Here is a 25,769-nt window from a genome sequence, read left to right as displayed (position 1 = left end):
TGAGTTAAACAAGGAAGAGGTGACAGAGCGCAGCCTCTGGGCCACACTCTGCAAACAGCAGCCGATGTCCTCTCCCGGGTGAGGGGGCACAGCGCTCCCCTTCAACTCCCACTCTTCCTTGGCTCATGTTTCTATCTACTTTAGCTACTGGTTGGACCTCACCCATATCAATGGCAAAGTCAGTCTCCAATACAGATACAAGAACCCCTTTTAGCCACAATTACGTTTAACACATCCCTAAATGTACGTGATTTTCAATTTGACTGCTAAAAGCCTAAGCGAAGGGTGCAGAATTGGTGCAAGGATCCCCCTGGAGCATTTAGCTAGACCCAGGTAGACAAAATGCAATTATGCACATTGGAATTCAGCTCAGGCGCAAACACAGGGTAGCATAACACTATGTGTGAAGGCTAGACACTAGGGTTAGCTAGCAACAGAGAAGCCGGGTTGAGAAACAAGAGAAGAGAGAGATCTGCTTTTGCTTGTAAATGTGCAGTTGTTAGAAGAGGCAAGACTTTCATACCATTGCCCCCTTATCACGCCCTCTCCCACTCATCTCAAGTAACAGACACACTCCACTTGCAGACAAAACCTGGCTGCTGTAGTGTAGCTTGGTTTTATTTATGTCCACAAATATTTCAAAAAAATTACAAAATACTCAAATGGAGAGAACACAGAAGTCACGATTTCTGGGTTTCTACTCTGTTTACACTGTGTTATCCCATGGCAAACTACTCATATATACATTAAGCTTCAAGATATATATAAATGTAGCAGTCAGAATGTACACTCTGCTTTAACGGTGCAGTGAAACAAGCTCAACCATGACGACATAGAACAAGAGACGTTTCAGAAACACGAAAGCAAAATAAAAAAAATCTTCAAAACAGAGGAAAAAATGAGAGATTTCTGAAAGGAAACTAAAAGGTCTGGGTTATAACAACAGGGCATCGAACACCAAGATGGTTTCAAAAGCCATTGCAAATAAAGCTGTAGTTAATCATTGGATTGAGGTGGAAGAATCTCAGAGTTTCTTTGTGCCACGATGTCAGAAACATAAAAGATTCTACTACGCTGAAAAAAAAAAAAAAAGATCAAGGGACAGCTTTTTGAATAGGGATTGCAAAGCACTACTTTGTTCTTTGGAAAAATGGAAGGAGAAAGGACATGAAGGAATCAACAGCTTTTTTCCTAAAAAAAAAAAAAAAAAAAAGACTGAAATAGAGAGGCAGCATCATGTGCGATTCGTGGTGGTGTCATGCCTGCCCTTCCCCAGTTCTAGATGGTGAAAAAAACTGAATTTTGATGGAAATTTTCTTAAATAAAGCCTTCAGTACATTAATGCTCTTTGTTGGCCAGGGACATTTTTATTAGCACCTCTGCCATGATCCTTGCTGGATAGGTGTTAATGCTATTTTACCCCACAACCACAGACAGAGACTGGAAGTAATGTACAAATATTATAGTTCCTGGTTCTAGGGTGAATCTCTTGGTATCCAAGCCCGAGAACTCCCAGGTGTCAAACCCTGGAGCCTTGGCAGACAGGAGCTCACACAGAGTTCTGATGGGACTGACTCACTCTAAGGAACTGAAATGGCATTAAAAGGAGAACTGGAATGAAAGGATGAGAAAAGAGATGAGATGGAACTGAAACTAGCCCTCCTCCTTTGGACACACACGCTACACAGATGGATAGACTAAGCCTGGAATTCCCTGATGCAGGTTTTAATTCATAAATCGCTGCCATTACCTACCCGTCAGTGCAGCCAATGAGTAGCAACATGGTAATGTTGGTTTCTGCCCTGTGTGGTGGTGAAGCACCATTCATGCCATGCCTTCCACAAGACTGAATGATTAACTACAAGTTTATCTAACATGGCTCAATACAGTCCTATGACATGACCACCACATATAACAGTCTACCACAGCAGAGCTACAGCCCTCAAGAGTTGAGAGAGAGAATGGAAGAGGTTATGTACCAGTAGAAAACATGACCAGCAGATGCAGATGTTCTCTGGATCCGCCACCCTCTGCCTTATCAAAAACATGGCTAATGCAACAACAAGAAGATGGTTTTGGTATGTGTGTGTTCAAGAAAGATGTGCATCTTGGCTTAGGCAGCGAGCAAAGCTATCTACAAAAATATATGCCTATTCTTCTACTGTGTGCACCCTTTCTCCTTTGCCATATATCAGCCATGGACACACATGGGCAAAGTTCTTCTTCCAGCCAATCTGGGCTATTCAGCATGAACCTGTTGTGTTGGGAGTCAGCAATGTTACTAAATACCTTTGGCTAATCCCACAGCAGCAGGTTCCTTGATACACAGACCTTGAGACATGTTAGAAAACGCCCCCAAAAACAAGCAGCCTTCAGTAAGAGACAGGTTAAATTTAGATAATTGGTGTTGATGAAAGAACTTTAAATACACAACTCTGTAGTCCAATTGCCTAGTCTCTCCTTAGAAATATGTAAAACAAAAGCCAGAGAAAGTGGGCCCTGTCCAAAAATTCTTCCCACATAACACTGACTTTAATAGTTTGAGCTACACATCATATTTAAAGGAAGATACTACTACTTAGGATTTTTGCTACTACTAGCTAAAATTTAAAGAGATAGCTTAACACAAATTTAGCGAGACTATTGTTTTTAAAAGACAATAGAAGGAGGCAGATTGCAGCCAAATTTACAATAATCTCTACAGTAGAGACAGAAAGGGCAAGCCAGTTTCAAGGGACATCTGTACTGCTGAGAAGCAGAACTCAATAAAAGTCATCTGCAGAATGGAAAGACAGAATGATAATGGGGGGAAAAAAAAAGGGGGTGGGGAAACAGAAACAGTCATTTGTAACATTATCCCTGCAACTGCCTTTAATGCTTACTGTTGCTACCAAATCAAATTTCAAGCATTTGCCCATTTGAAATTATTGACACCCATTATTTCCCTTTAATTAAAGGGATAATTATATATATTTATTTTTTATTAAAAATCAACTCTGTATTCTGTCACTACCAGGATTTGTGATGTTACTGAAAAAACCAAGATTGTTACATTTGTGGAGTTTTGTTATTTTTCCTCCCCCGCCACCCAAAACATTATTTACAGACTTGAAAAGCCATGCTGAAGAACTGAGCTCTCTTTAAAAGTATGAAGATTTCCTACAATGTATTAAAATAAAAGTAATTATTTTATTATTATAGCACTTGGATTCAGAGCTTGTTACGCCACCTACTTGCAATCCTTATTTTTTTCGGGTTTTAATATATATATATATAGATGCATTGAGTGTCTCTTCACGCACAGTGACTGTCGTGTTGTGAACCTGATTCTAGCACCTACCCCAAATCAATCCAACAAAAACACCCCGCCCCCCGCCCCCCCAAGATTGCAGGGTAGTTCTCTGAGAATTCCAAACAGTCCTGTATTTTCAATAGGCTTCTGAATAGGTGGTCATGCAGGGAAGCCCACACCAGTCTTGAGAAATCTTCTCTACAAATGAACACTATTTATGCCAGTAAGTCTTTAGCTGTTGGTAGGGGAGGTGGGTGTTTTCTTTAGATTTAAATATATAAAGAAATCTTTATAAGATATTCTTTTGCAGCTCTTATTGTATGTAAAAAATGTTCCATTCCTTCCCAAGGACTGGGGCTTCCATAGCCGGCATTACAAATAAATAATTTATTACAACTGTTTGTCACCTTCTTTCTTCAGTCGACTGAAAGAGAAAGAAAATGTGTTTTAGCGGACGAAGGGCATGTGGCTCAGCAATATGTTGCCTTTTGATACTAGCCTCACCGTAAAATGGGGGGGGGGGGGCGCGCCACGGGGAAGGGCATCAAAGTGCCACAAAGGGGACATGGGTGGGGGGCAGGAGGTCTGATTTCTCAGAGTGAACGGAGAACCAGCATGGTAACAAGTGGTGAAGAACACAGTCGGTCACAGGAGACGATGCGCTTTGTTTATCGGGGTCTTCTGTACATAAGTGAGATTATCAGCAGGTGCCAGCAAGCAGTGCAGCTGAACTGGTGCTGAACATGCTTTGCCCCTGTCTACACTTGCAGCTAAACCATGTTCAGCATCAGGTCAGCTGCCAGTCCTGTCACCTGGTGTCACAACACATAATTTTCCAGAGCACAGACAAGGTTTGAGACACCAAAGCAAAGGGGGCATGAGGCAAGCACATGCCAGGCTGCTGCTCAGCCATCCTCGCTACGAAGCAACATAAAGAGTGGACCTTGCTGGATGCCGGAGGCGGCGATTCCCCTTCTGAAGATTGCTAGCCGCCATTGCAAAACAGAAACAAGAGGTCTTCCAATGAAGGCAAATGGGGGAAAAAGAGGAGGAAAACCATTGCAATATAATAATTTTGGGGGAGGAGGAACTTGCATGACTGGTCGAGATCTGCCCAGCCATTCATCCAGCGTCTGTATTAGTTACGCTTTCACCAACTGTTGCCCATCAATAATTTGTTCAGATTTACTTGCTGGTGAATTCCTCTCTTATTTCTGTTCATGAGGTTTTTATTCTTCAAGGGGAGGAAGCGGGGAAATGGCAATCATAATGAATGTCACTAAAAGCAAAGCTAATTCTGCAGCCCATGACAAAGCTAGTTTATTCCTTACGCCAATTATTCTGATCTAGTTTCCAAAATCTGTCCCAGTCTCCTGTGACAAAGTGGGAATGTTCTTAATATTTTCGCTGAATACTGTGTGTGTGCGCGCCTCAGCTTCCCCTATGTATTACTCAAGTATCTAGATGGTGGGATAAGGGTGTGTGATAATTGCAGAGACCCCCAGAGGGCAGGCATGACTGCTGACTGGCTGCCGGGCCATAGAAAATGGCCGACACTGTGTGTCCTGGCAAATGATGGCCAGGCTCCCTTCTCTGCAAGGAGCTAGCTGAAGGTGTTGTAGAAGAAAGAGACTAGGTGACCTGTTTGCCCGGGAAAGAGACAAAGTCCAGAGGTAGGACAGGTGGGAGTGACTGAACCTGGGCTGGTGGAAACTGGTCAGTCTCCTGTTTTGGGACTCAGGGGGGAAACCCATGGTTCTGAGCTCTAGATCCCCCCAAGATGAATTTTGCTGAATGTTCCTGATTTCTGTGCTAAGAAGATCTGTTGTACGCTGTGTTCTCATCGACTAATAAACTCTTCTGTTTTATATGCTGGCTGAGAGCCACTGCTGAGTCCTCCCCAGGTGTCCCTTCCAGGTGGACTCACTGCAGGACACTTACAGTGTGAACAGGGTGCTGAATGCGCCGAGGCCAGACCAGGAAGTGCTGAAGCTGAGAAGGCTTCTTGCCCTGGTGAGTCTGTCCTGTGGTGGGGACACTACACTACACTCCTCCCTGGCTTCATTCAGGGCGGTTTCAGAGCACCGAGACTGTGACGTCGTGACACCTCCACACCAAATTAGTTTTTTCTGAAGCTTGATCTCCAAGCACATTAAGGTCACACTGACCACATGTTTGCGGGGAGGGGACCTCTCAGGAGAAAAAAATCAGGGAAATAGTAACAGAGCTTTTAGCTGCGTCTTCAATGTATCTCTCACCTGTAATAATCTTCCTGACTTGGTAGATGCCCACCGTGCATGTGGGGATGCCCGTGCAACCACTGCTGCTCCATAGCCAGTCTTTGCAGCTCTGCTGACTGGGCATGCATGGCCTGCAGTTGATGGGCTGCTGACATTGGAGGTGGGATAGCACCAGGCAGGTCTCGTGGGTAGGGGGTACCTGCAGGAGACATCACATTTATGCCCTTCACAAACATTAACTGGTTCTCGCTGCCCTGCAAGGTAGGTAAAGCAGAGCATTATCCCGCCACATTCCCATTTCACAGATGGGGACACAGATGTGCCGAGTGGTTAAGCAACTTGCCTGAGGTTATACAGCAAAACAGTGGCAGAACTGGGAATTAGAATACTGATTTCCAGTCTGCCCACTGTTCTGATCACTATACCTCATGGCTTCCCTACAGCTGCTACTAGGATTCAGCTCTAGGGGACGTATTAGCAATGAAACAGGAGGTCTCTAAAGACTGTAACATAAAAAAGTTCAGTTTAAAAACGGTAAATCAAAAGCATAAGAATTAAAGCTCCCAATTCCGTCCACTGCACATTTAGACCAGAGGAAAGTATTTACAGCTCGGACTGAAGTGCTGCCTAGAGGAAGGTCAGTGAAATGTTCTCACCAAAGACTGGGTGTCGGAGCATTTCATGCTCGTGTGGTGGCTGCCCTAGCAGCGGGTTGGGGATGGTACCAGGCGGGTAGGGGAAACGTGCCAAGTGGGGTCCAGCTGCCAAGGGATCCACCAGCGGGTGAACAGGTCCTGCTGAACCTAGAAAAGAAGATAAAAGGGAAGTTAACCAACTTCTTGGGGAAGCCTCACCGTTTGGGGAACAAAAGCCATGTTACCACTTAAGCTTGTGCAATATCTGGATTAATTGGTGTGTAATTATGTGGAGCTTAGCTCCATCTGACTTGAAGCCCACTTCTCTATCCTCAAGTGTTTGAAGTGACATCTGCTTGCCAAACAGTCTTAATTGTTAAAGCAACAACTCATGCCTTTCAATTTCAATAACGAAAAAGAAATCTGCCAAGTGACAGGAAAAATCAAACAGCAAAACCACTTACACATGCATTGTTAGCAGCCTCCTTCTTCCCCACTTCACACACACACAGAGGCAGAATCTCATGCTAATACAGTTAAACCAAGACTCCAAGGCAAAATTTGTCTTTTCAGAGGTTTATAAAAAAACACTGGCTGTAAATATCTTCTTGCCTTCTGCTAGCACATAAGTACAAGTCAAAGGATCACTGACAATCCTCAGGTCAGAAGGGCTTAACAATTGAGCACCCTTGTAATACTGCTCTGGACAGACAGGAAGCTCTCAAACCCTCCATTCCCCAAATCAGACAGTGTCAGCTCCAGGGAGCTGCCAGCCTTCTACAAAAGGGAACTCCCCCGCCCCCTGTCCTTATTTGTCCTCACTTGTAGGCAATTCCTCTAATGTCACTTTACTAAGAGGACGAAAACATGACACTGATGAAACCATGACAATATTTACTCATCAGTGCATGGCAAATCCCCTGCATTTAATCCGCTAGAAGTTTGCATGGAGATTGCATATTAGCAGAAAGCAGTCTCCCATGGTCATTTCAATCCCAATACTACTCCTGTTTCTAAGCACACACAAGTGCAAGCCTGTAAGAATAGCACAACACAAGTAACTGTATGTCAGCGCCGCCCATCACTCAGACCAACCCCCTACTTTCCCTTCCTTCCTTGCGCAGCTAAGATCTTAATTCTGAAATAGGGCTTCCGTGACTTCATTTCAGTAGCTCACTCAATGGGCCACACCTGAGTTTTCTAGCTTGAGTTAGTGGACTGCCCATCCACATGAGGTAGCTAATATGTTTGTAAAGGCTGGTGAAGACTCCAGGCTGGTCGTTGTGGGCACACCACAAATGTGTGTGTCCTGGAACAAATACTTGTAGAGCGTCCATGCTGGCCTTAACAAATGCGTTAGCTACCTTGAGTTAATAAGCAATCAATTAATTGAAGATAAAAGCCATGTGTAGACACGCTGTGTCAGACACTTATTTCTTTTCCTTTAAAAGTTACCATATTCCAGCACTCAAGTGTCTGTAGCCGTAAAGTTAATTTAAATGAACCCTATTCATCATCTGCAAAAGTGCAGTCCAATCTATGTCAATCCTGCCCCTTTACAATCCATAAGACTTGATATTTGGTGCAGTCCTTCTTCTGACCGCCAGAGCAGCGCACATAGCATGCTGAACACTGTGCAAGTTCCATCTAGTAGTGCCTTTATGTACTGCATCACCGCTATCAAATCGCAGATACATTTCTACTGAAATACAGCTGCGTATCACTTGCCTCCTTTGATGCACACTCTGGTTCTTTCTGCAATAGCTCTCAAATTCCCTTCCTAACCCAGGAAACAGAGACACCATCTATTTTTAATTCACATGTTCCAAGACTCATTATGCTATATTCGCTTGCTTGCACAAGTACATCTGGAGTACGTTTGTCCCAGGAACTGTACACCATGTACTTGAATTGCTTTCACTTCTGACCTTGCTGCTGAATTAGTTGGTGCCTTATTTAACCTTTCTCCACCAGTTTGCTATCAGAAAATGTGGAAATCTTGCTTTGGTTGCCCATCTTCCAAATCACCAATGTAGTGACATTACTCATAGCTACTCAGCCAAATGAGTGACTTTCCCATCTCTTTGTCTTGACACCTAACAGGATACCAAGTTATGTCACCAATCCTTTCTGGGGATCTAAAAGCGTTTTAGAACTAAGCACATTCTAATGATGAAGGTCCCCAAGCTTAGACTGAGGAGCTTTCTGGTAAGCATGAAGGAAATTCTATTCCAGTTGTACAAGGCCCAAACGTTCACGGTCTAGCAGTGCAGAAAGGCTGAAGAGGTAAAACCTCCTTCGCACACCCTTTTCACTGCAGCTACTAGTATAGTACTGAAGTCACGCCTCAGCAGAGGCTGCCAGTTTCTCTGAACTGTGCAGAGGTTTTGCATTATATTCACTAGACACTATGATTACACTAAAATTGGGTATAAACTATGTGTTGGTAAGGGGACTTGCATGCCAAGAGGGAAGAAGGGTGGGGCTGTAGCAACCAACAGGAGATGGTAAGAGAGCTGAAGTAGGGAGGTCTGCTTTACATAGTCAGCACTAGGAAGTTATGATGTTGCCAGGTGTTGACAAGACAAATAGATAAATGGGAGATAAAGGAATCAGAGAATCACCACAGATGTCAACAAGAGGGCCGGAGGGTATGTCTACCCTGCAAATCAGGTGTAATTGTAGCACAGGTAGGCACACCCGGCCTAGCTTTAATCAAGCTAGCATGGGTAACAACAGTAGTGTAAAGTGTGGTGGCATGGACTTCAGTGTGGACCGGCAACCTGAGTATGTACCCAGAGTCCTTGGTGGGCTTGTACTGAAGCCGCTAGCCTATACTACCACATCCTCATTAGTATTGTTACCCACACTAGCTAGATTAAAGCTACAATTACATCTTAGTTTGCGATGCAGACATTCATAACCAGAGCCTTGATGCCCTCCCTCCACGGGAATGAGAAGAAGATATGTAACCTGTACCAGAAATCTGCCAAGGTAATAAGTGTGGAACTTCTCCTCCTCCCCCAGTGCACTCTGGGTTTTTTTTTTTTTTTTCTTTTTAGCTCCTTCCTCTGAAGCATCAGGGATGGCCATGGCTGTAGATTGGACACTGGAAGGGGAGGGTCAGGGCTCTCAGGGGGAACTGAGAATTCTCTCAGGTGCTTGGCTCGCTGGTTCTTGCTCACAGGCTCTGGGTCTAACTGGTCATCAGATGTGTGGTCGGAAAGGCATTTCCCCCCAGGTCAGACTGGCAGGGACCTTCCTCTGCAGCGCGTAGTTGTGGTATTTTTCACAAACCCAGCAGTTATATAAAAACATCGACTAAACTTACCCACTTACACCTCCCCATCTCACAGCCTGACCACCACCCTTGCTGATTCTGAAAGGCCTATTTAAGAACACCATTTTGGATTTGGATGCTTAATTGGCACTATTATCTTCCATTTCCGATCGTCTTAATCTCTGATCAGGGTAAATCAATATGCTGCTTATTTGGCAGGACACATGCAAGCTTACTGATTATCACTGGTGTTATCTTCTCCTCCTCATTTCCCAAACATCCTCCTCCCCAGATAGCCTGAGGTTTGCTATCATCACTCTCCTTGCAATTATCATTTGATCCATCGGAAGGTGACTGATGCGCACACTTTTGGTTTTTCTCAAATTTGCTGTTGCTTTATTTTAACACCACCCTAACTAAGTTTGGAAAATAGATCGACATCCACGGCAATGTCCTTCACATCAGAGAGAGCAGTCACTTCACATGAAAAAAGGGCTGCAGACTTGTCCTGTTTGTCTCACCTGAACTTCTCAGAGGCAACTGCTTGAATCACCATCAGAGAGAAAGCAGGGGCATGCTTGCATGTCCCACACCCACCCACACTTCTATCATGCAATATTTTAATAACCAATTGTTTTAAATTCACACTCTGGCGGAACAACTCCAACCATTTTCCAGCCTGAGACAGCTAGAGATCTCATTGACGTCTAGGTGCTAGTATTCAGTGTGTAGTGCTCTCACGGGCGTGCGCACCAAATGAACTACTAAGCTGGGTACAAAGGTACACAGGGAGCAGGAGTTTTAACCACTGTGTCATCTGACAAGTGCCTGCAGTCTACACTAGTGCTGCCACTGCTGATTGGGCTGCACCAGCTCTAGACCAGCAGAGGGAGAATTTTGGACAAGGCCTGGGTGTGTGAAGAATGTTACTGGCTGCTGAAACCTTGCCCCGTGCTCAGCAACGACCTGATCCAATCCCAGGGAAGGGTTAAATATCTGGGTGTAAAGTACCCAGGTTATTACAAGGGAGGCCTGCGTCATTTACACAGAGACGAAATGCCTAAAATAAAATAATAATCCTATTATTTAAACACGGTTGTACCCCAGCTGCACTGTGTTGTGGTTTCCCTTTGCCTGCGTGGACAGGAAAAAGCAGGTGTCTATGAGAGATCAAACACAATTATAGCTATTTCTAGCCACACGGTATAAAGAAAGCAATGTTATTCAGGGTGGGGCCACACCCATGTGTCATAATCTTGTAGAGACCTGGGTACAGCTGCCATGCTGACACAGCTAGAGATCATGCTGTGCATAGTTCCTGAGTCATGGGATACGATCCCATGATTTGGGCAGAAGGCTCTTGGATCTGGTATCATTCAATATTTTCATTAATGAATTGGATAATGGAGTAGAATATGCGTATAAAATATGCAGATGACACTAAAGGGGGAGGGGTTGCAAGCACGTTGGAGGACTGGATTAAAAATCAGAACAACCTTGACAAATAGGAGAACTGGTCTGAAATCAACGAGATGAAATTCAATAAACGCAGAGTACTACGCACAGGAAGGAAACAAATCAAACGCACAACTACAAAACAAGGAATAACTGGATAGGCAGTAGGTAGCACTGCTGGAAAGAATCTGGTGGGTATAGTGCATCACAAATTGAATATGAGTCAACAATGTGATCCAGTTTCAAAAAGGCGAATACCATTCTGAGGTGTATTAACAGGCATGTTGTATGTAAGACATGACAGGTAACTGTCCTGTTCTACTCAGCGCTAGTGAGGCCTCAGCTGGAGTACCTGTGCCTAATTCTGGATGCTACAATTTAGTAAAGATGTGGACAAATTGGACAGTTCAGAGGAAAGCAACAAAAATGATAAAAGATTTAGAAAACCTGATCTCTGAGGCAAGGTTCAAAAAACTGGGCATGTATAGTCTTGAGAAAAGAATCACAGACGATGAGGGTTGGAAGGGACCTCAGGAGGTCATCTAGTCCAACCCCCTGCTCAAAGCAGGACCAACCCCAACTAAATCATCCCAGCCAGGGCTTTGTCAAGCCTGACCTTAAGAACTTCAAAGGAAGGAGGTTCCACCGCCTCCCTAGGTAACGCATTCCAGTGCTTCACCACCCTCCTAGTGAAACAGTTTTTGTCGACACTGCGAAGTTTTTGCGCAACAAGTGATCGCACTTTTAACAACGCGCTGGAATGAAACTGCCGTTGCGCGTGCACACTGTGCTCCTTGTGAGGGTGGAGCACATCCACACTAGCAGTTCTTGCAACGGCAAAGACAGCCGTGCATTGTGGTAGCTGTCCCTCTGTGATGCTGCCACAGGGTGCTTTGGGAAGGGTTTGCAAGGCCTCATAGGGCAGGCACAGCGTCCCATTGCTCCACGGGCATCCTACTACATTGCCAGCTGCTTTTCAACTGAAGGTGGGGGGGCGGGGGGGCGCGGGAGTTTGTGACAGGGAGTGTGTGTGTGGGTGTATGAGGAGGGGGAAAGAGAGAGAGCCTGGAGACAGAGAGTGTTTCAGCATGCTGTCTTGTAAGTTCAGACAGTGGCAGGAAACAACCAGACCTGAGGCAGGGGGATAGGGAAACCACAACATCAGCCCCCCCCCGCTCTCTCTCACACCCCCCCCCCCAACATCAGCCCCCACCGTGCGCTCTCTCTCTCACACACACACACACACCCCAACATCAGCCCCCCCGCGCTCTCTCTCTCTCACACACACCCCCAACATCAACCCCCACCACGCGCTCTCTCTCTCTCACACACACCCCCAACATCAACCCCCACTGCGCGCTCTCTCTCTCTCACACACACCCCCCCCCCCAACATCAACCCCCACTGCGCGCTCTCTCTCTCTCTCACACACACACAAACACCCCAATATCAACCCACACTGCGCGCGCTCTCTCTCACACACACCCCCCCAACATCAGCCCCCCCCGCGCGCTCTCTCACACACACAAACACCCCAATATCAACCCCCACCGCGCTCTCTCTCTCTCACACACACACACACACCCCAATATCAACCCCCACCGCGCTCTCTCACACACACACACCCCAATATCAACCCCCACCGCGCTCTCTCTCTCTCACACACACACACACACCCCAATATCAACCCCCACCGCGCTCTCTCTCTCTCACACACACACACACACCCCAATATCAACCCCCACCGCGCTCTCTCACACACACACACCCCAATATCAACCCCCACCGCGCTCTCTCACACACACACACCCCAATATCAACCCCCACCGCGCTCTCTCACACACACACACACCCCAATATCAACCCCCACCGCGCTCTCTCTCTCACACACACACAAACACCCCAATATCAACCCCCACCGCGCGCGCTCTCTCTCACACACACACACACACACCCCAACATCAGCCCCCACCGCGCGCGCTCTCTCTCTCACACACACACGAACACCCCAACATCAGCCCCCACCGCGCTCTCTCTCACACACACACACACACCCCCCAACATCAGCCCCCCCGCGCTCTCTCTCTCTCACACACACCCCCAACATCAGCCCCCCCGCGCTCTCTCTCTCTCACACACAAACACCCCAACATCAGCCCCCCCCGCGCGCTCTCTCACACACACAAACACCCCAATATCAACCCCCACCACTCTCTCTCTCACACACACACACCCCAATATCAACCCCCACCGCGCTCTCTCTCACACACACACACACACCCCAATATCAACCCCCACCGCGCTCTCTCTCTCACACACACACACACACCCCAATATCAACCCCCACCGCGCTCTCTCTCACACACACACACACACCCCAATATCAACCCCCACCGCGCGCTCTCTCTCACACACACACAAACACCCCAACATCAGCCCCCCCGCGCTCTCTCTCTCTCACACACACCCCCAACATCAGCCCCCCCGCGCTCTCTCTCTCTCACACACCCCCCCAACATCAGCCCCCCCCGCGCGCTCTCTCACACACACAAACACCCCAATATCAACCCCCACCACTCTCTCTCTCACACACACACACCCCAATATCAACCCCCACCGCGCTCTCTCTCACACACACACACACACCCCAATATCAACCCCCACCGCGCTCTCTCTCTCACACACACACAAACACCCCAATATCAACCCCCACCGCGCTCTCTCTCACACACACACACACACCCCAATATCAACCCCCACCGCGCTCTCTCTCACACACACACACACACCCCAATATCAACCCCCACCGCTCGCTCGCTCTCTCTCTCACACACCCCAATATCAACCCCCACCGCTCGCTCGCTCTCTCTCTCACACACCCCAATATCAACCCCCACCGCTCGCTCTCTCTCTCTCACACACACACCCCAACATCAGCCCCCCCGCACGCTCTCTCTCACCCCCCCCAACATCAACCCCCACTGCGCGCTCTCTCTCTCACACACACCCCCCCCAACATCAACCCCCACTGCGCGCTCGCTCTCTCTCACACACACCCCTCCCAACATCAGCCCCCACTGCGCGCTCTCTCTCACACACACACAAACACCCCAACATCAGCCCCCCCAGCTCGCTCTCTCCCACCCCCCCCAACATCAGCCCCCCCCGCACGCTCTCTCTCTCACACACACACACACACCCCCCAATATCAACCCCCACCGCTCGCTCTCTCTCTCTCACACACACACAAACACCCCAACATCAGCCCCCCCGCACGCTCTCTCTCTCACACACACAAACACCCCAACATCAGCCCCCCCAGCTCGCTCTCTCTCACCCCCCCCAACATCAGCCCCCCCCGCGCGCTCTCTCTCTCACACACACACAAACACCCCAACATCAGCCCCCACCGCGCGCGCTCTCTCTCTCTCACACCCACACACACACCCCTGTGTTCAACAGCATGAGCATTCCATAATAATGGTTTGCTTTGTGTCCTGGAGCAGATCAGCACAGCAAGCAATGGCTGTCAGAAACGGAGCTTTGAAAGGGGAAGGGCGCATGCCTTCAGGACAGCCAGTTCAAAACAATGAGCAGAGCAGCCACTTGAGGGATTATGGGACACTTCCAGAGGCCAATTTCAGCCCTGAAAGCAGTTGTTGTGTTTACCTTGGCAATGCAGCACAGGAGCACTGTGGAGGTGTTTTTTTTGCAATGCTGCAACTGAGGAGTTTCTGCGCACTAAGTGGGTTGGTAGCGTGTACACCTCGGGAGTTACACCACAGAGAGCTGCTTTACCGCACAGTAACTTGCCAGTGTAGACAAGGCCTAATATCCAACCCCCACTGCAACTTGAGATCATTGCTCCTTGTTCTGTCATCTGCCACCACTGAGAACAGCCGAGCTCCATCCTCTCTGGAACCCCCCCCTTCAGGTAGTTGAAGGCTGCTATCAAATCCCCCCTCACTCTTCTCTTCTGCAGACTAAATAAACCCAGTTCCCTCAGCCTCTCCTCATAAGTCATGTGCCCCAGCCCCCGAATCATTTTCGTTTCCCTCCGCTGGACTCTCTCCAATTTGTCCACCTCCTTTCTGTAGCTGGGGAAGAAGACTGAGGGGCAACCTGATAGTCTTCCAGTATGTTAAGAAATATGATAAAGAGGATGGGGGCCAGTTGTTTCCCATGTCTACTGAAGGTAGGATAAGTAGTAATGGGCTTCATCTGCAGAAAAGAAGATTTAGGTTCGATATTAGGAAAACTTTAACTTTAAAGCTCTGGAATAGGCTTCTAAGACAGGTTGGAGAATCCACATCATTGGAGACTTTTAAGAACACCTATCAGGGATGGTCTAGGTTTAGTAGTGCAAGGACTGGCTTGGGCTGGACTGGATGACCTCTCGAGGTTCCTTCCAGCTCTATATTTCTACGATTCTAGGATCTATAAGAGCAGCAGGGGTCAGCATCCCTAAGGAAGAGCTCTGGCTCTCTCCCTGGGCTCACCTTGATGTAGCGGGTCCTGCTGATGGAGGTGTAGATGCGAATGTATATGCGAATGTTGGTGATGGTGAGGTGTCACGTTGAACATCTGGAGCCGTGCCAGCGGGTCATTTGTGAGCGACGCCATCCGCTCGGCGTGTATTCTTTCTGCTGCCAGTCTGTCAGGGTAGCTCATTTCAGGCCGTAACTGGGGGCCTGCCAGCGCAAGTCTCTCCCTTTCAAGGGGGTTCAAACCCGGGTGGAAGGAAGCAAACGGATGAGGTCCTGCCGTTGGGGGTATAGTCAGTGCGCCATGCCTGGCAAAATGCTCCATGGGGTTGGTAGCTGGATGCAGTGCATCGAGTTCAGGTGGCTTCACCTCAAAGCCTGGTTTCATCCTCTCTCGCAACTCCCTTTCCCTGATCTCCCGCTCCCGGATCTCCCGCTCCCGGAGCTCCCGTTCTCGGATGGTGGGGTCCACATTATAGAGGCCAGGCATGTGGTAGGCCAGGAGAGGATCGGTGGGGTTCAGGGGAACAAAGAATGGGTGGTTGCGGTTTGTTGGTGACATTACGTGAGGACGGGCGTACTCGCTGAGAGTCCGTAACGCGGGCGTGTCTGGACCTATGTAAGGTGGAACAGCGGCGATGGTTGTGGGTGGAGGTTCGAATGAAGGTCTCATGTGAGTTGGTCCAGGGAGCTGGGACTCCCCAAGGCGACCTTCATGGGAGGAGCTGGACACTTTCTGCTGCAGAGAATGGCGGGAGGGAAGGGGAGAGATTTTATTCCAAACAAACTAACCTGGCTGAAAAAATTCCCAGCACATTCACCCTTTCGCTGCAGCTCAGTACGGGGATAATCCTACACCCTGTCCCATGACAGCTTTCTCCCAAAAGCCTTCCCCCACATACGCTACGATCGAGCAAGCCCCTGAAGAGCAAGGGTGCACAGCACGCGGGGGTGGGGGAACAACACACTACGTTCTGCCCTTCCATTTGCAGGGACTGGCTGGCTATAGGCATCTTCCGCTGCTAACTACTACAACCCTCCCTTAGAAAGGTGCACAAGCCTGGTTAAAAAAAAAGACTAGTGTGTTTTTTTTTCAATTAAAACAAGGCAGTATCGCTGCATGATGACCAGTCTCCCTGCCCTCGATTATCTCTGCCCACACCACAGGGGCTTTGTTTTTTAACTCCAAGTAAATTTAAAAACCAAACCAACACTCAGAAATTAGTGTACAAGTTTGAATTATACACAGTTGGGGCCTTCCTGAGAAAAACTAGGTATTCTCAAGTCAAACACATGTCAAAGGTTCCCTGCCTTTGCCCTACCCCTTTCCGGGAGCTCCCCTAAATGGTACGTCAGGCAACAGGCAAGGGATATGCCATGTACTTTCAGGCGTTCTGTGCCCTGCAGCACAAAGGGAACCAACAGAATTCACCAACAGCTAATGGGTATTTACTGTTCCTGCCCATTTAGGTACCACTTTTCATCTTGAAAGTGTTTTATTGATGTCAGGCCCAATTCAGCCCCCAGGCTGCCTTGGCTTCTCTCAGTACAACAGAGGCTGCAGATCCACCAGGAGAAGATATGCAGTACAGTAAGCTGCCTACAACACCCTGTACCACTGTGGGGGGAGCCCTGAAGCAAGTGGGTGGGGCCAGTGCAGGAAGGGACAGGTACAAGCCAGCTAGATGTGCCAATGGCATGCTCACAACCCAAAACATTGCTTGCACCCACCCTCAATGTTCCTGTGCTTCGCATGTACCCGACTGCTCCCTCCATGCCATGCTTGTGCCTGCACTAAGCGCTCTAATGGAGGTTTGCAAATGTATCCCCAACATTTTACAGTCATCATTTAATACAGATCCTAACATACCCTTCCTGCACAGCAGACCGATAAACCTACCGCCGCTCTTTCTGCTTCTCTTTCACGCTCCCGCTCTCTCTCCCTCTCTTTCTCTTTCTCCTTCTCCCTCTCCCTCTCTTCTCTTGCTTTCTGCTCTGCCTCCCGCTTGGCCTTCTCGATTGCCTCCTCTCTCTTCTTGGCCAGTTTGGATCCTGCCAGAGGCATGAAGTACAGGTCTGTCCTTGCGCATGAGTTGTAGCCACGGTCCAGGTGCTTATAGAACCTGAGAGAGAAAACAGAGAATTTAGGCCTGGGAAAGACCAAGAGTCTGTGATTTGACAGCCTCACATCAAAGGGGAATTATACAACACTTCGGATTTACATTACGAGTTGCTCCACTGAGAGTCCAGAAATGAACTAACTTTACTGTGTGTTCCTCCTCCACAGACTAGCCTTCTAGCAGGAACCTCTTACAGATGGTACCTGCAATATCAGTCTGAATACAATGGCTGACACTGGGCTCGATGAGGGTTTTTCATTCCCTGAAAAACGGTGACAGAATGAGGAGAGATTTCCAAAGGCACAAGTGGGAGATATGTACCCAGCACCCGTGGTGCCCAACTTCCCTTTGTATCTTTGGAAATCTGCCCTGTAAACTTCATCCATGCAACTGAAATAACCATGTTTTTCAACACAGAAATAGGCTGCATGCTGGAGACCGAATATTAGGGGGCACTGTAAATTAATACCTGTAGAAAAATAAACAAGGGATTCTGTGCTGTATCAGGAGAGTAGTAAGCTTTGGGGGAGACCGGGCATAATTCCAGGGTTCCTGCATACAATTCATAGAGCCCTGCTGCAAGTTTTAAGGGGAAGGTGGGAGAGGAGGGGGCGCACAGGGTCTTACCTACATTGTGATTTAATACTTGAATGTCAGGTTAGGGAGACTATGCTAGTAACAACTATATTCCAACAGGAACAGTGGTAACACAATTTCAATCAGCGTGGACAGGCTCTTAGACAACTGTTCTATTGCCAAAGAGGCTGGCAAACAGAGGTTGCAGTACAGCAAATCCCCAATTCCAAGACTGTAGGTATCAAGGCTGTAATACTCAATCCCTGCTGGCCCAGCCAGCAAGCAAATGGCGAAACTCTTAACGCAGCTCCGTGGAACAGCAGAGCACAGAATGAAGAATTTGCCAACACCCTCCATTACCTGGCTGATTGACTGGCATGACTTGGTGTGTCCACCACAGTAGGTTCAGGCGATGGGCTTCTGGGTGGGGGAGGTGGGCTTTCTGGTTCCTCTGCCTCATCGGGAGCCTCTTCTTTGATCTGAATAGGTGGTATTGTGCAGGATGTCACCACTGGAACGTTTCCACTGGAAGCCGCAGAGGTGGGGACAGATGCCTGAGACGGGACGCCAGGCACGGAAGGTGGTGTGGAAGTGGAAGGGCAAGATGGAGGAGTGATGGAAGGCGGGCCCCCAGGGACAAATGGATGCTGAGAAAAGGAGGCCTGGGAGGATACCTGATGGAGGCCAGATGGGGGATGGCTCGCTGCTGGTGGAAGACTCTGACTCTGAGTCAGGACTGGAGGCTGGGCTGGAGAAGACTGCAGTGGCTGACTCTGAGGCATCAGCTGCAAGGGAGGAGGGTGCGCAGAAGGAGGGTGATGGGTGGAAAGGGAGCTGAGAGGTTTCAGAGCAGGTGGTGGCGGCAGGTTGGAATTCATGGAGAATGGAGATGGCCCGGAGAGGTGGGGAGGGTGCTTGTGGGACGGGGGAGTGGGAAGCTGCGGGATCGGGGTCGTAGGAGGGGGTTTGATGTGAGGCATGGCCATGGGGGCCGGAGGCAGGGGCTGCTCCCGAGGGGGCTGCGGTTGCTGCAGTGCAGCCTGCGCTTGCAGGGCAGGCTGCACCGCTTGAACCTGCAGAGCGGCATGCGGGTGAGAAGCAGGCTGTGTCTGAAGGGGAACCTGAGACTGAGAAGGCTGTGTGGGGAGAGGGAAAGGCTGAGGAGGTCCTGGATGAGGCAGGAGAGGCTGGGCCTGCAGGTTATGAGGGACAGGCTGGACCTGGCCATGAAGTGGCGGTTGTGAATGTGGCTGCGATGAGGCAGGACCCTGGGGTTGACTCTGAGACACAGTCAAAGGCTGCAGCGGCGGGTGCGGTGAAGGGAGCCTCTGAGGGTGCAAAGCAGGGGCCTGCTGTATGTGAGAGTGAGGTGGTGGCGCTGGGGGCTGGCTGGGAGGCTGAGACACTGACGGTGAAACCTGCAGGGGAGCTGTAAGGGTGCCTGAGGCTGCTGGTACGGGTGTTGGTAACGGTGCTGAAACGGGCGGGGTAGAAGGTGGAGCCTGGGTAGGGACACTCTGTGCCTGGAGCACTTGAGGTTGAGCCTGTAGCATCTGCTGCTGAGCAGATGAATCGGAGTCACTCTCATTGTCCTGGGGGCTGGGGATACTGGGCGACGTGCTTCGATTGTCCTGGTCAATGTCCTTTGGGTCACTGCTCCCGTCGTCGTTGACGCTGCGACTATCCGAGCTTTCGCCTTCCCCCTCGCCCTCCGAGGGAGAGTTTGGCCTGCTGATCTCCTGTTGAGACGGGGGAAAGGTCTCCTTATAATCACTGATATGGCGAAGGAGAGCTACCCACTCCCATTGGTTTTGCCAGCTTAATTCCAGCCACCCCCATTTATATGCTACACTACTGCCCAGCCACCCCATAGCCCTCACTGTAAATAAACCCTGCAGTACAGGGGATGCCAACATACAGGACTGAGGGCTAGAAACTCCTAGATCCAATGCTATGGGGTGAACCTGACCAATTTCAAATGGACTAAGAATGTCAGGCATTACGTATACAAAATTCAGGGACTCGCAGACTTAACTGGTTTCCTAGAACTTTTTGGTCAGCTGCATTTCCCCCAATTACATTTATATTTAAAACACAAGGCCTGAGAGTGACTTCAGATACACTACGTTCTGTTAGGGCTACTGTGGCCAGGGACTCAGGTTAATTTTAGACCTATCTGAAGAGGGCTCTCACTTTGGTTGCCTTCCAGTTTGTTGTTGAGAGGTGTAGGGAAGAGAAAAAAACTGACACCGAAATAAAATTTGGACACAGGTTAACAAAAAGAAAAAAAAGCTAAAATCAAACTGTGCTAAGACTCTGGAGATACTAATATGGAAAAAGACAACATGCTTGGGCATCAATCCCTACCCACGTCCTTCCCTTCCTCTCCCGGCAGAAGGAACGCATTAAGAAGTGGGTTGCTTTCCAGCCACGGATTAAATTACTATTTGCTGTTCTGGCATTTTGGAAGCGGTTTAAATCAATGTTGTGTTTCTGGTTTGTTGTTGGGTTTGGATTTTAGATTCTCTCTATACTGGGGGGAGATGGTGGTGGCCAATGTTAGCCACCAGAGGAGTGCACATCCAGTTCAGAGGGCAACAGGTAGGACTGTCGCTCTGCCACAGGGACTCACTTGAGTTTTGGATTTTTTGGCGTTGGTTCTCTCAGGTTCCTCTGTGTCAGATGCTGTCTTTTCCCGCTGGCGCTTGGAACTCTTGAGAGGAGAAGATGCCTCTTCTTTTATCTTCTGCCACAAAAAGAACAGACAGGAACAGTTTATTAGGGAAGTTAAAGTAACGCTAAATGGAGCACTTACTCACACTGGGAGGCTTCATACTAATGCTAACCACACAGGAAAGTTCCTATGGAGGCGGAAAGCTGATCAGAGGTTAATTTAGTCAATATGCCTCCTCCCCTGTTCGAAGGGGAGGACAGGGATCTGCGTTCTGGAGCTGCTGAGGCACTTCCCATCTGGTAGGAGCTGTTCCCCATAGGCTTTCATGTCCAAACATAGCGGGGGGCCCGGAATGAAGCTACAGTTCTGCCTCGGAGGACATCAAGCTGGGAGGCAGCTTGCAAGTAAGTCCCTCACAGCATTCGTTACACAGGCTAGTGGGAGTAAGTGGACAACCTGAACAGAACACTTATCAAGACATTATTTTAAACTCACATTTCTAAACAGGAATATATTTAAAAGGGAAAGTGCTGGTCCTACCCCTTTGACCTATATTAAGGTCCAAATGCCATAAGAAGTCCCATACAATTTGCCAGACAAGATCAGACCCAAGGTCTGTCTAATCCAATATCCTGTGTCTGACAGTGGCCAGCACCATAAGCTTCAGAGGAAGGTGCAAGAACCTTGCAGCAGGGAGATGTGGGATAATCTGTGCCCCCATGAGACTGGCTAAAGCCCTGAAATGTGAAGTTTTATATCCCTTACAACATTGTTTGTTAGCACGAGGTGTAACATTCGATATTCTTGTTATCCATATAAACGTTCGATTTCCCAGAATCTGGCTAAGTTCTCAGTCTTGATATCATATGGCAATGAGTTCCACAGTCTGATTACCACGTATGAAAAATATTTTTATCAGTTTTCAACATGCACCTTTTTAAATTTAATTTCACTGACTGTCCCCCTAGTTTTTGTGTTATGAGGCAAGAACAGACGTTCCTGATCCTACCTTCTCTAGACTATTAGTTATGTTATATACTTTTATCATATCCTCTCTCATTTTTCTCCTTTCTAAATCACAATCTTTCAATCTCTCTCCAGCAGAGGTTTTTTCCATGTCACTAATCATTCCTGTCAGCCTTCTCTGAATTTCCTCTAATTCCACAATATCCTTTTGAGATAGGGTGATATTTCAGATGAGGAAGTATCATTGATTTATATAATGGCATTATATTTATTGTATGATTTTACATCACACTCCTCATGCCTCGTAACACTGTTTGTTTGCTGACTGAAGGTATACACTGAGCAGAGATCTTGGGTGTGCTGTCTAAATTAATGCTGAAGTCCCTTTTCTGAGTTGACACGGTTAATTAAGAACTCTAAGGTTCATGACTACTTCAGATTCACCCTCCAACATACATTACTTTGCCTTTATCAACGCTGAATTTCAGCTACCATGGTGTTGCTCATTCACTTAGCATGGTGAGTCCCTTTGAAGTTCCTCACGCTCTTCTCTGAACTTCACTAATTTTGTGCTGCCTGCAAATTTTGCCACCTTTCCCCCTCACCCACTTTTCCAGACTATAGATAAATACGGTAACCACCACCAGTCCTAGCATGGAACCTGAAGGCACCCTGCTGTTAACCTTCTGCCACTATGAAAACTGACCACTCATTCCTTCTGTGTCCTGTCTCTTTGCCAGCTTTCAGTTCATCACAATGCTGTGCTCTTTGCCCCATGACTACTTTGTTTCTTTAGTAACTTCTTGTGAGAGTCTTTGTGCTTATTGAAAGTCTAAAATGTCAGGTTTGTGGGTCTGGGAGTGCTTTCAGAAAAAAAGTACCAGAGGATGCCTGAGGCGTCGGCCATTCACTTCTTTAGTATATATAGAGTGTGTGTTTATTAAAAAAAAAAAAAATCTGCTCATCACCATTACGCGTCCGCCTGTATGTATAGAACAGCTCTGATCACTGGAACAATGAGGAGCAACATCTACCCTCAGATCCAAATCCCAGGCCTTCTGTACAGGCAGGAAAGCAAAAATCCCCAGGTCAAACCTAGGTCTTTGGCCTGCTCCAAGCTCCTAAGCCAAATTCACTGAACTGAAAGCAGCCCATATCCTGAACCAAGGACAGCGAATCTCAAGCAACTTTTACCTTGGTGGACTTCTTCACAGAGTCTGCTTTGCTGTCATTGCTGGAGGTGCTAGCAGCACTGGGAGAGTTGCGGCCACTGGATCTGATGTCTTCGTTAGTGGGCGAGGCTCTACCATCAGGGCTGGCTGGCTGCTTTTTACGACCACTACGTAGTGTAGACATCTATCAATTTAATACAAATAAAAAGCATATAAATAAACTAGTATTTTCCCAAACCTTTTGCTTTTCCCCTAAGTTACTGCAAGGATGAGCACTCTAGCTCAGTTCCTGAGAAATGAAAAACCAAGAGCGTTAAATGTATTTACAATCTGTCCAGGAAGGCTCATCTGGGTTTAAAATGACAAGAGGCAAATCCTTAACTTGCCTACCCAAAATCATGAAGTGCTGCTTATTTTATTAAGTAGTGTCTGCTGGAAATGAGAACATTACAAAGATGTTCCCACAGCTGCTGTTCACATGCTAGGCATCTCTTTGTAAGGGGGAGGGGAAGCCTCCCCGCCCCAACGTTCCATCTTAAAAAAGAAATCTGCTGGCATAAACCAAGACAGATATGAGAGTGACCAAAAGAGATAAGGCATTCAGGTAGGCCAGTGCAGTTCCTAAAACCACTAAAAGCTTCCTTGTGTTTCTGCTACGTAATGAGAATCACAGTAGATTATGTAGCAATAATTAATGCTGTTTCATCTGTTCCCTCCTAATTTAGCAGCTGTTTGGATGGATGGCTACCATAAAAATAATGAAGCCAACTTGAGCTGACAGCGCAACCTGACAAGGTATTCGGCAGCAATGACAACATTAATGTGACCAGAAAGGTGGAGAGGGGAGGCTAGTGAAAAAAGAAAGCTGTTACTGTCTGACAGTCCCAATCAATCAGGGTTTACGGATGGCCAGCCCCAAACAAGCTGAAGTTTCCCCTCCAACCCTGTTGAGCAGTAAGTTGGCTCTCCACAAGTGGCTCCACTTCAGCAATGCTCTCAGCACATTACTGTGGGCAAAGCCTTTTGGGACAGAATACCATACCTTTACGTCAAAGACTGTGATTATTGTCTATTTAGGCAATGAGATTTTTAACTTCAGTGGTGTGGGGAGAATGTATGGTAAGCACAAAGAGAAGTATCCTTTAAACTTTTAAAATTCTTCCTTGAAAATGTGTCCCAGGGTTACTGCTGAAGGAATCCAGCAAGCAGGAAGACACGTACCAGTGTGAATTCTGCCGCATATTCTGGTCATTTACCTTTTTTGATGATGGCATTCATTCAACAAAAAAGAAGGATTTGTGTTTGAGACATTAAATATACACCAAGTGTGACTAGAACTCTCCAAGGGGAGTTACCTCAGGCCAATTTTTCAAAAAGGCCTCCAAAATTCTGCACACGTGCAACTGTATTTTTGTGTCTACAAGTATGGCAGGAATGCCCCAAAGCAGAGTGGCAGGGAAGAGATTGTAAGTGCAGCTTTAGAAGCCTATTTGCAAATACGACTCTCCACACTTGGAACTTTCCAACCTGCACCTCTCCTTCAGGGAGGAGCCTGAATGCACAGGTAACGAAGAGGGACGGGCCTACCGAGCCTCGACTCCGCCTCGTCCTCATGCTATGCTTTCCGCTGAGTCCATCATCTTCCTCTTTGACAGGCTTAAACATAAAGGGCGGAGGGTCCACTGGTTTCTCGATGGGCGGGAGCTCTCCGTACTTCTTGAAGTGGATGCGGCAGTCAGTGCACAGCAAGATGTTTTCGCGACCGCCGTGGTGCCAGTCCTTGGAGGCTTTTGTTGGAAATATACAATCTATTAGATATTGAACACCTACACTTTAAATTTAATACAAATTGGAACACTACCAGCCTTTACAGGTGACTAAGCCTAAGGTTTCTCTGGAAATCATTGCCTGTTCCAGGGTGACTTCATGTTTCCGTTAACATTTACCATGCTCAATTATAGACTATTTCTTTAATTAAATAGACACCTGATGCTTTGAAAAATAATAAAGAAAAAAATGACTTCTGCTGCATTTGGGGAGTCTGTTAGGCAGCTATTCTTTCTTCAAGCTCTTGGTTTCTAAAAGCTAAATGCTTCATGAACATTTCATTTCTCCCTTCCCTTACTTACCTCCGGGCTCTAAGCATGCACTTTGTGCATGTGCACAAGCATCAGAGGGCTTTCAGGAGTACTTACAGGAGTGAAGCTGACGCAGAAAAGCCTTGATGCATCATGAATTTGTGTTATGTATCTGACAGTCACAGTCCAATACTGATTTGCTATACAGGAAATGGATTATATAAGGGACTCTGTTTAGACATGTATGCATGACTGCATAAATGTCTAACTTCCAGGATCCTCTCCCATCACAGTAGTACTAATTTGCAATGGTAAATCACGATTAACTCTCTGCTAGAATGGTGCATATTTTGGCTGATCCGTCGTTACGTTTTTAGCACAGCCATACATGCATGAGAACCGCGCTTCCTTGGATGAAGCGGTGTTGAGCACAAGGCAAGGAGATACATCAAGTGCATACTGGTTGTGAAGCAGTGACGGCAGGCGTAACCCTTCAGTTCCTGTTCGCTGTCCTCGCTGTCAAAATCATCTTCGCTGGCTGAGCTCAAGTCCACTGAGTGAGCAAAGAAAAGAAGGAAAAGGGAAAATCAGAAGGCTGTTTTATTTTACACTAGTTGACTCAATAACCATTTATGGTGCAACATTTCTAGCTGTGCCTCTGGAGGTGCCATCATTCACGTGAAACAAGGCTGATAGCCTCAGTAATTGCCGGAAATTAAGTCTCAGGGCAATTTTCAAGAGTATGATGTTCACTTAACGTTTCTGGCCAAATTCCACATCAGATATTAATATTCTAT

General features: G+C 47.5%; 1 protein-coding gene across 6 annotated transcripts in view; it reads right to left on the bottom strand.

Moving 5' to 3' along the window:
* Positions 1-593: 593 nt before the first annotated feature.
* RERE (arginine-glutamic acid dipeptide repeats) overlaps positions 594-25,769 on the bottom strand; it is a 406,322-nt gene continuing 381,146 nt past the window's right edge. For 4 of the 6 annotated variants that reach the window (XM_077837606.1, XM_077837604.1, XM_077837605.1 and 1 more), the window contains 10 exons: positions 25,433-25,525; positions 24,482-24,681; positions 22,917-23,078; positions 20,715-20,828; positions 18,443-19,821; positions 17,287-17,509; positions 15,402-16,125; positions 6,189-6,335; positions 5,551-5,731; positions 594-3,716 (listed from right to left, as the gene is read on the bottom strand). In XM_077837606.1, coding sequence (XP_077693732.1) covers positions 3,683-3,716; positions 5,551-5,731; positions 6,189-6,335; positions 15,402-16,125; positions 17,287-17,509; positions 18,443-19,821; positions 20,715-20,828; positions 22,917-23,078; positions 24,482-24,681; positions 25,433-25,525 — 3,257 coding nt within the window. In that variant the 3' untranslated portion in view covers positions 594-3,682. The remainder of the gene's footprint in view (positions 3,717-5,550; positions 5,732-6,188; positions 6,336-15,401; positions 16,126-17,286; positions 17,510-18,442; positions 19,822-20,714; positions 20,829-22,916; positions 23,079-24,481; positions 24,682-25,432; positions 25,526-25,769) is intronic. The other 2 variants (XM_077837607.1, XM_077837608.1) reach the window with 2 other exon arrangements.

This window comes from Eretmochelys imbricata, chromosome 18 (genome assembly GCF_965152235.1).
Source record: "Eretmochelys imbricata isolate rEreImb1 chromosome 18, rEreImb1.hap1, whole genome shotgun sequence".
NCBI lineage: Eukaryota > Metazoa > Chordata > Testudines > Cheloniidae > Eretmochelys > Eretmochelys imbricata.
Note: the sequence above shows the minus strand (reverse complement) of the source record. Positions and strands in the feature narration are given on the sequence as shown.